The 15,382-nt window shown below is 37.6% G+C and overlaps 1 protein-coding gene across 1 annotated transcript; it reads left to right on the top strand.

Moving 5' to 3' along the window:
• The first annotated feature begins 1,960 nt into the window (after window positions 1–1,960).
• LOC5578643 (splicing factor 3B subunit 4) lies at window positions 1,961–3,395 on the top strand. Its single transcript, XM_001663931.2, has 2 exons — window positions 1,961–2,061; window positions 2,247–3,395. Exons 1-2 carry the CDS (start codon window positions 2,028–2,030, stop codon window positions 3,299–3,301), a joined length of 1,089 nt encoding a protein of 362 aa, XP_001663981.1. The 5' UTR covers window positions 1,961–2,027; the 3' UTR covers window positions 3,302–3,395.
• Window positions 3,396–15,382: the final 11,987 nt, after the last annotated feature.

Here is a 15,382-nt window from a genome sequence, read left to right as displayed (position 1 = left end):
TTCCGTGCGCACGCGCTTTCTGCAGAGCTGTCAAACAGACTTTTGTGCGTTGCTTCTTTCGCTCTCCTTCAACTCAACAACTCAGCACGATCCACCTTGTGGTGGATTGGTGAGCTGTCTGGTTGTTGCAGATGAACACTTATCGTGTAGCGTGACATCATCATTGATACTAAGCTTGCAACTCACCAGACAAACGATAGGTGTAATTAACAACTGCCCTATGGTCACGTAAATAGCACGGCACCGCACAAACGTCAAATAGTGAACTCATGCATCGGTCCATTGGTCCATGGCATATATTTGGCTTGGATTTGTCATATACCATTTTTTATATATAATAATTTTAGAGTGCATGAACTATAACTGTCAAAGTTAGACGAGTGACAGAAGAAGAATTTATATAAAGAAGCAAGAGTTTTGATATGGGAGGTTAGCTCTAAGTAAGAGTAAATAAACTCAGTCTCTTCTATTTCAACCGTAGACCTCACGGTGTGTTTCGTAGAGCAATTTCAAAACAAAAAATTCAGCATGTCTGAAATTTTGACACAATAAAGCCATGATTCTCCCCTTTCATATACAAAAAATTGCACTAGACCCCCCGATGGATTATTTTTATTTTAGCAGCAAATGAAAGAGGAAGGTATTGTCTTTCATTGGTCCAAATTTGAGACATGCCGATTTTTTTGTTATAAAGTTAGATGAAAAAGACACCGTGACCTGTCTAGACCCGAGATGAACTAGCCCAGGGCTAAAAATCTCGTTAATAAAGATAGAAAAAAAAACTTGTCTAGACGCTTATGAACTAATCCACGATGACGTCACGCTGCAACTTCCAGCGGGAAGAAAACCTTTACTGCGGGCCGTATTTACAAAAAATGAACGATTTCGCAGCGCATTCATCCATTCGATGTTCATCCGGTGAACATTCCTTCACTGGATGATGGTCCGGATGTCATTTTATGTAAACACGGCCCGCATTTATAGCGGAAAAGAAAAAGATAATCGTCAAAAATAGAAGACCGTGCATAAGCCGCCTTTTAAAATATATATTATAGTCCATAATATATGCTTATAAGCATGTATATGTGCATTTTGTGACAACTTGCTCTCCAGATGCGTGAGTCTGTAGCATTTTCACCAGTAGTCAGTCCAAAGACAACTCAAGGATAAGGCAATCCATGAGACAGCTGCGATCATCTGGTTTTTTGTTTACCAAGGGTTTTTGACGTTTCACGATCGGATTGACCGTTCGATTACAAAGGAAAATGTAAAGCTCCGGCAACACTCGCATGCTTTGTTTACTCATTCGTTTCGGTTGCATTCACACTTTGAGCTGTCAGTCCTATCGCGGAAAGTCCTCATGGATAAGGCTATCCATGAGGACTTTCCGCGATAGGACTGACAGCTGAAAGTGTACATGTAACCGAAACGGCAGGGTAAACAAAGCATGGGAGTGTTGTCGGAGCTTTACATTTTCCTTTGTAGTCGAACGGTAACTCCGATCGCGAAACGTCAAAACCTCATGATAAACAAAAAACCAGCTGATCGCAGCTGTCTCATAGATTGCCTTATAGCCTTATTCGCTAGCTGGAAGAATAGAGGTAATAAACTATAGAGGAAGAATGTCGCTGGCGTCGCTGCAGGAACATCTTTTGCTGGCGGAGATAGGCGGGGCTATAAATGTCAACGCGAAAAAGTATGCAGTTTGACACTTATATACCCGACATGTTTCTGAGCGAGAACAAAGGGAACAGCAGCGACATTCGTCCTCTATAGTTTTCTATCTCTATTGCTGGAAGGCAGTCATGGTCCAACCAGCGAATTCCCGCTGTATTCTTGAATAAAACATTCTATTATATTTTTGAGTGTACTAAAATGTAGTAAAAGAGGCATCCGATTTAGTAATTTTGGTCAATCACTTCTCTCCGTGCCTTCATCCTGCGCCAGTGCAGTACTAGATTCCGGCTGGACGAAACGTTGACGTTTGTTGACGCTCGTTTTCTGTCACTCGTCTGACAAAACAAACGATGGCAGCCGGTCCAATCGCGGAAAGAAATCAAGGTAAGTTTTTTTTTTACGTATTTTTCACCAAAATTGAGATATCATACAAGTTTTCGTTAGTTGCCTCAGTCAATATTGGAGTGTGTATTGCTTCCATGGTAAAATTCATCAATTTTCAATCGAATCCCTCGGTTAAATGAATGGTTGAAAACGGCTTAACCTTCATCATTGACGCTTGTTTACAGATGCCACAATTTACGTCGGCGGATTGGACGATAAGGTCTCGGAGACGCTTCTGTGGGAGATGTTTGTCCAGGCCGGACCGGTGGTAAACGTCCACATGCCCAAGGATCGCGTAACGCAGATGCACCAGGGTTACGGTTTCGTGGAGTTCCTAGGCGAGGAGGATGCCGACTATGCGATCAAGATTATGAACATGATCAAGTTGTACGGGAAACCGATTCGGGTGAATAAGGCCTCGGCCCATCAGAAGAATCTGGACGTGGGTGCCAATATCTTCATCGGGAACTTGGATCCCGAAGTGGACGAGAAGTTGCTTTACGATACGTTCTCGGCATTTGGCGTGATTCTGCAGACGCCGAAGATTATGAGAGATCCGGAGACTGGAAATTCCAAGGGATTCGCGTTTATCAATTTTGCGAGTTTTGAAGCATCAGACGCGGCCATGGACGCCATGAATGGCCAGTATTTGTGTAACCGGCCCATCTCGGTTTCTTATGCATTCAAGAAAGATTCCAAAGGTGAACGCCACGGTTCTGCGGCGGAACGTTTGCTTGCGGCACAGAATCCTCTTTCGCATGCCGATAGGCCTCATCAGCTGTTCGCGGATGCCCCGGTTCCGCCTCCGATCATGCCGATGATGCCCTCGCACCCCTTGATGCCACCTCCTCTCATGGCGCCACCTCCCCCTCCAACACCGACTGCAGTTCCGCCACCCCCGCAAGCTCCTTCGGCACCTTCCTTCACACCGGGAGCGATTCCTCCGCCTCCGTTACCTCCTCCAATTGGGCAACCTCCGCTGCCGCCGAGTGCCGCTCCGATGGGTATCCCAGCGCCCCCACGGATGATTCCTCCACCCCCGTGGCAACAGCCGGCTCCTCCGCCCCCGACGCCTCCCTCAATGCCCCCTGCTGCTGCTCCGAGACCTCCCCCACCCAACTGGAGGCCACCGCAGCCACCTCTTCCCCCACAGATGCCACCGGCTGGATTCCCTGGGCAGCCACGGCTTCCTCCACCCCCTCCGGTAACCAATTTCAGTGCGGACACGTTCAATTTCTAGGGAGCGCGGGAAGAGTGCGATGGGCGGAGAGTTTGTGTTCTAGAATCTTAGCTCAGACAATTAAGTGGAATAAAACTTATAATTATAATTGTATCTAATAAGTTTATAGTGTCGAATGAAACCCTTTTAACATTGGTTGATATGTTGCCGGTTTATTCTCTTCGTCATGGGTTGTTTTCTTAAAGCTATTTGGCTCAAAATTTGCACCCCACAAACCCCCTCTCTTGACGAAGAGATCTGTTAGTAAAGACACGTCTGATTGTAAACAGGTTTGAACCGGGAATTATTTATTGGGGTATTATAAATTCATGGCTTACTTCAACTCAACATCCCCCTATTAAGCTATAAGCTATAATTTATTGACTCCTAGCGATGCCCTTGCTTCGACTAATCCAATAACTTTGGGGCTGGTACCGCTTTGGTGAGGATATCTGCCTGTTGATCAATCGAAGCGACATATTTCAACGGTATGGTCTTCTTTTCTATCTGCTCTCGAACAAAATGATGCCTTATATCAATGTGATTGCTTCTTGGGGAATATCCCTTCTCTTTTTCCGCTAGACTGTGTAGTATTGTGTTGATGTATGAATTAAGAGTAGGCCATGCTGGAGAGCGATGACAGGAGGAAGAGTAAATAAACCATTGTGATTCTATATTCCAAAACCTAAAGTTGTATTTTCACTCTGCTACATTGGCGACGAGTGTTGGTACGGATCTCATTATACCTTCAGTTCAAAGTTTGGAGGATTCGTGTGCAAGTGTCTTGAAAATGATCATCTGTCCCCCGAAAGGGAGGGAACCAAGGATCAGGTCGGAAAAATATATGAAGAACAACAAAGGTCCTGTTTGTTATACTGTTGGTGACCAGAGCGTATTCGAAACTATAGGTAGCCTATATATTATTTAATCCGCGATGATTGTTAAGTGGTTTTGGTTGACGATATGAGAAATTTGATAGTTGACGGTGTGTCGAGTAGAGACAGACAAGCTGTTCTAATTTCGAGAGTGCATCGCGGGTGATTCACGCACAAAAGTGCATCAATTCTATGAAAAAAAATCATTGAACTATTTTGAGAACTATTTGTTTCTCATAAACATAAATCAATGTTGGATTACACATTACACATCAGTCTCAATGTGGTGAGAATTTTCGATTTTATCGCTATCATGATGTCATCTCATATATGTTGATATATTTATAATCGCAAGTAACTAATTGTAATTTTCACCTTTGAAAAAAGGAGGAAGAAAACCATAATTTTAAAAAATCGTTTAGTTTACAATTAATTACAATTTCCTTTTAAGAAGATTGAAATGAGGGTACCACATTGATTGCTTTCTATTTCTGGAAAAAAAAAATGAGGAATAAATACAACATTGTTTAAAATTGTAGAAAAAAAACTAAATAATAATTGTACAAGTCTACTAAAAACAAACGTATGGGTTATTTTTCAGGTTTTGAAATGCGGAAAATAAAATATTAAAGTCGATTTTTTTAGAAATAAGGCTTGAAATAATGTGTAATATCCATTTATGAAGGGTTCCCAACATAAGACATTAAAAGTGGTCTTCATTATATCGGACAAGTTGTCCGGGACAACTGTACTGGATCAGTTTGATCAATAGTTAGGAATACGATTCCTGGGCATTAGGTAAATTAAGATTGACATATTGGCTTAACACCTTGCTTGAAAAATCTGAATTATAATATATTCCACATAATTTTGCCAACCCATGTATTGGCAATCTTCTCATTGAATTATTATGTACGCACTATAAGAATAAGAATAAGAATTATTATAAGAATTGGGCGGATTGAATATGAATATGGTCATTCGTTTTGTAACTTTTGTGTATTTTGTGAATTGAGTTTTGCCAAACATGATATTTCTGAAACAATAAATTTATGTGAGGCACAGTCTTGGGCACAGTGAAGCTGCTATACAATTTTAGATGCATGATTCGTATCATAAGTTTGATATTATAACTAATTTGTCGCATTTTTCAGAGTAGAAGATGTCTACGGTATATTTTGTTTTGAAATCATAATTTGAACTTCATTTAGTTGATGTTGTTACTTAATTGTGTACAATGCTATGAAAATTCAGAAATGAATAAATAAATACATACATATTGGTATTCAATGAACAAAACAAAATGAACACACATTTTACGAAAAAAAAAATCCAATCAATATTGTTGTTTTAACTGATTTATTTGTAAGGATAAAATAACGGACACATATAAAAAAAAACCTCCTTGTAAAGATGTGGTTTAACTTTGTTCTATTCCTAATTATCATAGTATTTGTAAGATCCGATAATATATTGCATAAAATAAATGAATTGGAGCAAGAGATTAACTTAAAAAAAATGACCACTGAAATGTTGAACTAAACTAAAAATATGAAAATTGATAACATTGAGATGTATGCTATTAGCTTTACCTTGAAATTGATATGAAACAACAATAATTCGAAAAGTTTGAGTTCGCGGGTACAAATCAAAGCCATGCTGAAGATGTCTGAGTTTGATTTCTGGTCAGTCCAGGATCTTTTCATAAAGGAAATTTCCTTAACGTCCCTGGACATAGAGTATCATCGTACCTGCCACACGATACACAGATGCGAATTTGGCAACTTTAGCAAAGGAAGCTCTCAGTTAATAACTGTGGAAGTGCTCATTGAACACTGAAGCTGAGATTCAGACTTTGTTCTAGTGAGGACGTAATGCTAAAAAGAATAACGATTATCTAGTAGTTCCGGACCTCAAATACATAAAAATCTTGGTTTGACAGGGAGGTGAGAAAAAGAAACATTCGGCCCATTTCTAGAATGAAATGAAGGAATATACATAATGAACAATCTAGTTTCAGTTTCTTGATGATAAGTAGAGAGTAAAGGGAATACTTCAAGTAATTCCGGTCTACTTCTCCATAAGAAACGAAGAGGATAGAAAACCTGGTCCGTTTCTGTAGCAAGAACGAAGGGAGATTGTGGAAATTCAGCCCATTTCTGAAAAGAAATGAAGGAATAACACAAATCGTCCGGTCCGCTCTTAGCCAATATGAAGAGAGTAAAGAGAACAATTAATGATTCTGGTCTACTTCTCCGTAAGAAACGAAGAGGATAGAAAACCTGGTCCGTTTCTGTAACAAGAACGAAGGGAAATTGTGAAAATTCGGCCCATTTCTGGAAAGGAATGAAGGAATAACACAAATCTTCCGGTCCGCTCTTAGTCAGTTTTAAGAGGGTATAGAGAACACAATTAGTGATTCTGGTCTACTTCTCTGTAAGAAATAAAGAGGATGTAATTTTCCTTGCCTATTTCTGGAAAAAGAACGTAGGGATGTCGTGGAAATTCGGACCTGTTCAAAAGATGACAGTAGGAATAAAACGCATCATCCGGTCCGTTTCTTGAAAAATGTTAGAAAACCATATGAAACATGAAAAAAACGAAAAAAAGGTTTCTGATTACAATAGGAAAGACCAGAAGTAGGAGATTCGTCTCAGTCCTTCTGGCAGTTCAGTACACCCAAGATGAAGGGAAATGCAAAGGAAGCAAAACGATTCAGTTTGCAATCGAAAGGTCCAGATGTAGTAATTATAACACTTTATGTCATAGGTTCCCAAACTTTTTGGTTGCGCGACCCACCTAGCCAATAAGCATTTTCCTTGTGACCCACCACTGGAAAATTGTCCAGAGACAAGTTTTGTATTGAAGCTTCTGAGATCACTTATTACTTCGTTCGAAATGGGATTTGATCACAAGACGTAATTGACATTGACATGCACTATGCTTGATTGCTGCTCGTTACAAGATGAAAATGTTAACATAGAACACTTTTATAACAACATGAATTGTTTGAAACTTTTATAACAACTATGAATTGTTTCGGCATCTATCAAAATTCCATATAGGACTGATTATATTCTTTCAAAACTTTCCAATTAAGTCAAACCTCCACGAGTAGATGCTCAATACGGAACCACACGGGATCAATACTTCATAATCGACTTTTCAGCATGTACCTCAGATTTGTTTGGACCCTGAAAATATCTTTCAAACCTTGAAACCTTGGCGGAGAAAGTTGAATATTTTCAAATTTAAGGGTTATTTCACATACCTTATACAAGAAAAGCCAATTTTGCAGCTAGAACAGTCCCATACAAAATGTATGGGGAATTTTCTACGACAGAATTCATTTCATTCTTCCGACCATGAAATCTTAGCCAGAATGCTAAACATTTCCGTAGAAATATCGGAGGAGCATGAAGGTTTGATAGTAATCAAGATTTTGACACCGTAAACTACACTAAAATAAAAAAAAATCCTCTCAAACTTCTTGTATACTTCCTCTCAAACAACTTCCCGGAAAATATTTGTTCCATTACTCGATATTTCCATATGCCGATAATGGAAGTTTGACTATAGATCCTTTCTTTAATAATTATTCAAATGTTTTAGCCCTGGAATACTGCCGTGAATCGCAAATCAGACTGCATCCATTTGTTATGTAACGCTAATTGGAAATTTTTCATCCCCCCTTCCCTTCCGTAACGCTTTTTGTATGGAACTGTTTGAAAATGTGTAAGAGTCGTAACGCTTGAGCCTACCCCCCCCCCTTCAAGCGTTACGTAATTTGTGGATGCTGCCTCAGTTCCATCTGTAAAAAGTTTGCATTGAGAAAATCGGCTTTGAAGTTAACAAACTCGTTTTCCATACGAAAGTTAAAAAATTCCAGAAGATTGAAGCATGCTTTAATTTGAATGAAACTTTCACAATTGCTTTTCACTTTCATATCTTCCCAATAAAAATAAAAATGTGACCAAAACATCATCTCTTTTTTGTGTTACACGGTGCGGAAATCAGTAGTGGGACTTCGACTTGGAGTATTTTACTGGCATTTTCCAAACAAATCATGTTGTCCCATTAGTGCAGCTGAAAGACCACTGAAAGATATGTTGAAAGCTAAACTCAACTCAATTTTGATGAAAATGCAGATAGGACCGACTTGCGATTTACGGCAGAATAGTTTTGATAGTGGCGGCTGACCCAATGTCCTATCACTGGAAGAAACAGTTTAAGTGATTGAGTAAAAATATGAGAAATAAGTCCCAACTAGTGGCCAATGTGGTTGGAAAATTTAAAAAAAATTTTGGAAATAAATTCATATTTTGGATTTTTTTCGCGACCCACCAAAGACTGGCTCACGACCCCCCAGGGGGTCGCGACCCACAGTTTGGGAAACTATGCTGTATACGGTGCGTCTACATCCAAAACTTGAATGCATACAAATATTGTAAAACATCGTTACATACACAGGGTTTTTTACAGATTATGTAGAATGTGAAAATTAAAAAAAATCTATGATAGTCTTATATTTCTTTTATGAGTAACAATATAATATAATATTTGTAAACTTGTCATGTAGATTTATATCGAAATCTTGCAGCCGCTTGTTGGGTTCGTTTGTTAAAACCTCACATCTGACGTATCCTTAGTTACACACTTAAAACCAAATACATACCATAAAACGAGGCAACATTGATATGTTTTTGAGAGAAAATCTAGCACTGGTTTGTTAGTTATCGATTGCATATGAAAGATTGCATAACGGTTCGATCTTAATGAATCTATACTTTTCATATAATCGAAAGTCAGTTTTTGGTAATGGGGTAACATCGATAATTAGTAGATAAACAAATGAAAATCCACAACAAACTATTGTTTGACATCATTACAGTTTGAATTGGATTGGAGAATGTTAATAGAGAAACTGTATTAGATTTTATCAATTAAAGTACATAATGTATTGAACAAAAAACACCTTTAAAAGTATTTTCAGTCAAAACAAACATTACAAACACCATTATAAGTTGATAATAATGGGTATAAAATTATATCTCTGAATAGATATCTATCGATAATCATGTTTCGACATTGAATTCACCATAAATCAATCGTTTTTGGTACATTAATGAGTATTAATTGAATGAATCCCGTAAAGTACATGATGCGTTGCATACCTCTAGGCTTTTAATGTTATATGGGAATTTGTGACTTTGATTGCAAAAATGATTCTACAGTCATCCCACAGTTATGGATAGCACACAGATATGGATCAGAGTTGGATTAAAACAGGAATATTATCATCAAATGGAATTGCAATTACGTAGAAAACATTTTCTATATATGAACCATAAATCTGTACAACATCGCAATCAATTATAATATGCTTAAGCATAGTTTTGCCGTGCGTAGGAAATACAATGTCAACCGTATTCCCAGAAGTGTTGATTCGCAACTGTGGGGCAATGAAAACCATACCACAGTTATGAATCAATGATAAGATGATTCCGAAACAAACGCCAAAACGTATGCTTTCACTAGCACACCATTCGTTTTCCACGCAGATAAATTGCTGTTATAGTTACCGAAAAGCTAAACATTACATATAATTTGCAATTGGTTTAGATGGACAAATTGATGTGAAGATTTGCGAAAAAGTTACACGTCTTCTCAGTGAGAATCGAACTCACGACTCCCCGATCTCTAGTTGGGGCGCGTTAACCACTACGCCATGAGAGGACTCATGAACGCAGAAGTTAACCTGAATTCGATTTCAGCTCAATAATCACGGGGAGTCGTGAGTTCGATTCTCACTGAGAAGACGTGTAACTTTTTCGCAAATCTTCACATCAATTTGTCCATCTAAACCAATTGCAAATTATATGTAATGTTTAGCTTTTCGGTAGTTGTTAAACTTCCACTCGGCTGGTTAGCCGTAAACTACGATTCAAATTAAAAACAAGTATTTATCGAGCAACGGACTCATGTTCCGTAACTGGTCGTTTGAGAACGTCGCGACCCATTGGAAGCCCACACAATAGAAACCTCAGCCAGCGCAGTTGCTGGCTAGTGTAGTGTGCTATTCCTATACCTAAAAAACAATGCGCTCTCGGGCTAAGCATTGGATATATATAGAAAGCGTTGTGTTTGGATGGGCATCTAATTCTTCCGAAAGAGGTGCACTTTGCGAAAAAGAACCACGTGATTATTGAGCTGAAATCGAATTCAGGTTAACTTCTGCGTTCATGAGTCCTCTCATGGCGTAGTGGTTAACGCGCCCCAACTAGAGATCGGGGAGTCGTGAGTTCGATTCTCACTGAGAAGACGTGTAACTTTTTCGCAAATCTTCACATCAATTTGTCCATCTAAACCAATTGCAAATTATATGTAATGTTTAGCTTTTCGGTAGTTGTTAAACTTCCACTCGGCTGGTTAGCCGTAAACTACGATTCAAATTAAAAACAAGTATTGCTGTTATAGTGTTTTGATCCATAATATGAGTCGATTTGATCCATAATAAGGATCCTCCTCATCCACTGATTCACATCTGTGGGGTGGACATCGTTTGGAATTTCTATCGAAATCGACACTTTTTCGTAAATAATCGGGTGTTTTGAGGTGTATTCTCAAAAACCAAATATATTTTGCAGTGCCAAGTAAGTAATTTTATTTTGTACAGCGTCAGAATGATTTTTAATCCTATTTTGTTTTGAAAAATGACCCTTAGCTGATCCATAACTGTGGGGTGACTGTAAATTGTAAAGCTGTTTTTCGCTATGTAGTTTGATACTGGATTCATGTTCTACTATTGCTAGGTCATCAAGCATACGTACCGAACTCATTATAATTTTATGAAATAGTGATAGTAAAACAGATTGTTTGTAAGCGTCTTGAAAGTACTAAAATATCTCCATTTATTAATATTCGAATATAAAGCCTCAAATGCTCTCGATTGGCACGAAAACAGCTCCGAGGTGAAGTAGTACTCCTTACTTTCGCGTTCGTTTTGCTTGACTGAATAACATATTTTTTGTTATTTTGTTTAGTACGTTGCAGATCCCGCACTATCAAAGTTATCCGCATTATCAAAGATACCTCGTTTTACGATACTAAAATTTTTGTGTCCATGTTGGTTATTGAAACTGTTGTGTCTATTTCGCAAAATGTGTCGTGCATAAAAATAGGATCGACTTGTTATCTTCACCACATTTACTATTCATCTTATGACAAATAATTGGAGTGATGACATGATGTCGATCCGAAGTAATCCAGCCCTTTTATTCAAAATCAGGCATTTCAAACCCCAAATATAATGTGCGCATTGCATATGAGTAGATTATTGACTGTACAAAATTTGTATCACGATGAGCTTGATACCACATTAAGGCTATATAAGCCATTTACTGTTAATTATGTTATAGTGAACCCTCTTTAAAGACTTATCCATTTCTGGGAATTCCAATTTTGATTAGAAAACTATGCCGCATACGTAAAATATTACTGATTTGATTTAGAAAGAAGAATACAAATCGTTCGTATGAGCTTTTCTGAAGCGAAAAGTGAAATTTCCATTATATAAAATACGGCATACCACCATGGGCTAGTCATTTTGTGTGAGTGTATGTAGGAAATGATGCTTAATTTAAAACATCTAAGAATTCATTCATGATAAAGATACACTGATAAAAATCCACACGCTCGATCTGTGTGTTTAAAATTATGGATCGATTCATGAACGTCCTTATCGATTTGCTATGATTTTCTTGCAATTTTCGTGTGTGTTACACATTAAATTCCTGTGTTTTGCTTCATGGATTGATTCATCAACCGACAACAGGGATTCCATATTTTTTCCACATAAGTTCCCGAAACTTTCTCTTCAGATTCGTATGTGTCAACCTATGGACGCATAGATCATCACTCCAACACGGATTCAGTGTGTTTTGCTTATGGTTATCTTGTGTCATAATCATCATGTTCAAGTTGGTCGATTCATTGATTTGCGCAATGAGATTGTTATGATGAAATCCATGAGCTATGCTATCGATTTCCATGTTCAAAGCTTCTAAATTGTTTGTGATCAACCCATGGGATGCATAGTAAACTGAATTGTGGTTGGACCTCGTGTCGAATGACAGTCATCATCGTGCTTCCAAAGAGAAGAAGCAAATTTTGAAGCTGAAAGTGTTAGATGAAAATTTGTGAATTCGATTTTTCTTTTATTAGTGAAGTTGACCGATATACGAGAGTTCTACCTTTCTATAAGAAAACATTGATTAATGTATCGTTTAGTAGAAAAATCGGATTCCACTAACAGATTTTCCTGGCTTTCAGTTTCGAAAAAAAAAATGGAATATGCTTATCCCTGGCTTCCCAAATTATGGATTTGCGGCGCTCCGCTTGTTGCTGGCTCACGGGTTTGAAAAAAAAATCAAGAGAGCTTGCGACAAGCAGAGGAGCCTCGGATCCATATTTTGGGGAGCAAAAGTTTTTCTAGCAAATTTCTTCTTTCAGTCCCTTGACATTTATGTTCTATCACACATGACTATCTAAAGCTACTACATTTCGCATTCAATAAGCAAATCAGTTGGTGTTCATGATTTAATATTTGGAAATTCATGTTTGTTTCACATGACAACCTAATGTTGATACACATGTTATTATACCGTGAAATCAATGATGAAATCCATATGGCTACCACACTCAAATCATGTGGTTTTCCTCATTGCGCAAATCTATAAGTAAAACACACGACCTTGACGTGTAGATTTTTCTCAGTGTATGTCGAATTGGTCATTGACCCGTTAAAGGTCATCATATTAGTGTAAATCTAATAATCTCCTATGAACTCATCTATAGGCGAAGGTTAAAAATACAAAAATCGACTTTTTTCATTTTTTTGCCGATGAAAGATTTTTTAATATTCCGCAAGCTTTTTTCGACTATCAAGGCTAACTTTTAGTGAAAAAAGATCGGAGGTTCATGCAAGTTCGATAATATATGTGTTCTAGCACACCGTTCATTACTTTGCGTTATGTGCATGAATTGATTTTCACTCGATTTTTATCACTTTTGAAGAAATACGAAAATGTGTTTTAATCAGTTACGTGCTTTTTTCATGTTGGTCCAATGTTTGAGATCTGGGCTCACAGTGACAGTTCGTGACAGCGGAATCTCGGCTCACTATGACGTACATAAATTTTGTATTGGTTTTCCCCCCCCCAGGTAGAAACCATGAGGAAGTGAACTTCCAACAGTACCTGTGCTCTCTCCTCTCTCTCTCTCTCTCTTCTCCTCTCTTCTCTCTCTTCTCTTCTCTCTCTCTCTCCTCTCTCTCCTTCTCTCTCTCTCTCTCTCTCTTCTCTCTCTCTCTCTTCTCATCTCTCTCTCTCTCTCTCTCTCTCTCTCTCTCTCTCTCTCTCTCTCTCTCTCTCTCTCTCTCTCTCTCTCTCTCTCTCTCTCTCTCTCTCTCTCTCTCTCTCTCTCTCTCTCTCTCTCTCTCTCTCTCTCTCTCTCTCTCTCTCTCTCTCTCTCTCTCTCTCTCTCTCTCTCTCTCTCTCTCTCTCTCTCTCTCTCTCTCTCTCTCTCTCTCTCTCTCTCTCTCTCTCTCTCTCTCTCTCTCTCTCTCTCTCTCTCTCTCTCTCTCTCTCTCTCTCTCTCTCTTTTATTTCTTGACATTGTTAATTATATTATCATTTGTTAAAAAATGCAAAGGCTTCTAAATATTTTGTAATGATTTTGCCTAACAACTCCTTAAGAAAACATTTTTTTAGTTGTTTTCGCAAGAGTCTTCCAATAAGTGCAATAAAAAACTCCAATAAAATGCAATAAAAAACTTTTTATCAATTTTTTAGTGGAATCAGAGGAAATCATAAGATAATATGTGTTTCGTTATACCATTTTGAAATTTAATTCCTAAATAGTAACATGGAAAAATATGAATTAGTTTTATTAGTTAATTAAAAGTTCATGGAATTTGCAACGAATTTATAAGCATCCCTTACTCAATAGTCTTGTTTCTGTGATACTCGTGTTAGTAATTTACTTAAAGAAAATTACAACTGTTCTAGAATCTCCAAAACTTCCCCTTCTTGGTTGAATTTCAGAAATGGTATTTAATGTGATCTAAAATTTATTAATGCTAAATCATCTCCAGCGAATCAAAAAAAAAAACTATAGTCAGTCAGCGTGGAATATGTTCATACTAGGGAAAAAAAAAATTCAATCTTTTTAATTCATGTTTGCTTATCACTGACACGAAATTCTCTGAAAATGTTGTTCAGGATTCTGTAAGAGTTCCTCCCACGTGTAGAAATTTTTGAATATTCTGCCCAGCTGCACAGTGATGTCACGGCGGGGAAAAGTTAAAAATAACTTTCACTAACAATTCTGAAAGTATTTTTGTATTTCTCTTCTAAATTCAAACCCAGAATTTTTTGAAGTTTAAATAAAAACTGATTTTTTTACATTTCCTCAAAGAACGTTATCAAAATTCTTGTGTTTGTGCTCCCTAGTAAAATGTATGGGGAATTATAATCAACTTCGACTAAATTTTCAAATGTAAGCACACATTCGAATACATGCTCCGCTTAAACTATACATTTTTATACCAACCTTCAGAAAATCAAAGGTTCATCTTGAGCAAACTTGCACACCATAATTTTCGGTTGGTTGAAGAATTTAGGTGCTACAAATCTGTATGGCCAAAATGTTTAAATAGATCCAATGAACATTCTTGTTTAAATGTTGAAACAACATTTACAAATCATTTGAAAAATTCTAATGCAAATAAGTTGAAGGTCTTTGTATCATGTTTTGTTGTTGCTTGGCTGATGCGTCATATAACTTGACAGATATGATGATCATGATGATGATGAGGTTATCATGATCAAAGAAGAGTCTATCATGCGATGAAAATAAATAGTTTCAGACGGCAATTATCTGGTCATTCATAGTAAGGGATCTTCATTTGGGCATGAACAATCCATTTCAAGACTTTCTATACCATTTGTATGGAGATAAATCACTGTGAGCTGTAATGAAAGGCCTGTTCAAGATTATCTGTCATAATGATCTACCGTACTCTGAGAACCCTGTTCGAGATGCTCTTACGCTTTCAAAAAGACTGTTAAGAATTATCAAGTTTATTTGAATAACTTTTTTTTATTTCCAAGAGAACCTCCAAATAAATACCACAAACTTGATTTTTGCTCAAACCAGTTTTAATGGC

The sequence above is a fragment of the Aedes aegypti genome, chromosome 3, assembly GCF_002204515.2.
Source record: "Aedes aegypti strain LVP_AGWG chromosome 3, AaegL5.0 Primary Assembly, whole genome shotgun sequence".
Taxonomy (NCBI): Eukaryota; Metazoa; Arthropoda; class Insecta; order Diptera; family Culicidae; genus Aedes; species Aedes aegypti.
This window is presented reverse-complemented; position numbering and strand designations above follow the sequence as displayed.

Excerpts from the sequence above, each read along its gene's own strand:
- LOC5578643 (XM_001663931.2), top strand. The coding sequence starts at position 2,028 with ATGGCAGCCGGTCCAATCGCGGAAAGAAATCAAG. Across the intron at positions 2,062-2,246 it reads AATCGCGGAAAGAAATCAAG|ATGCCACAATTTACGTCGGC; the intron begins GTAAGTTTTTTT and ends GCTTGTTTACAG.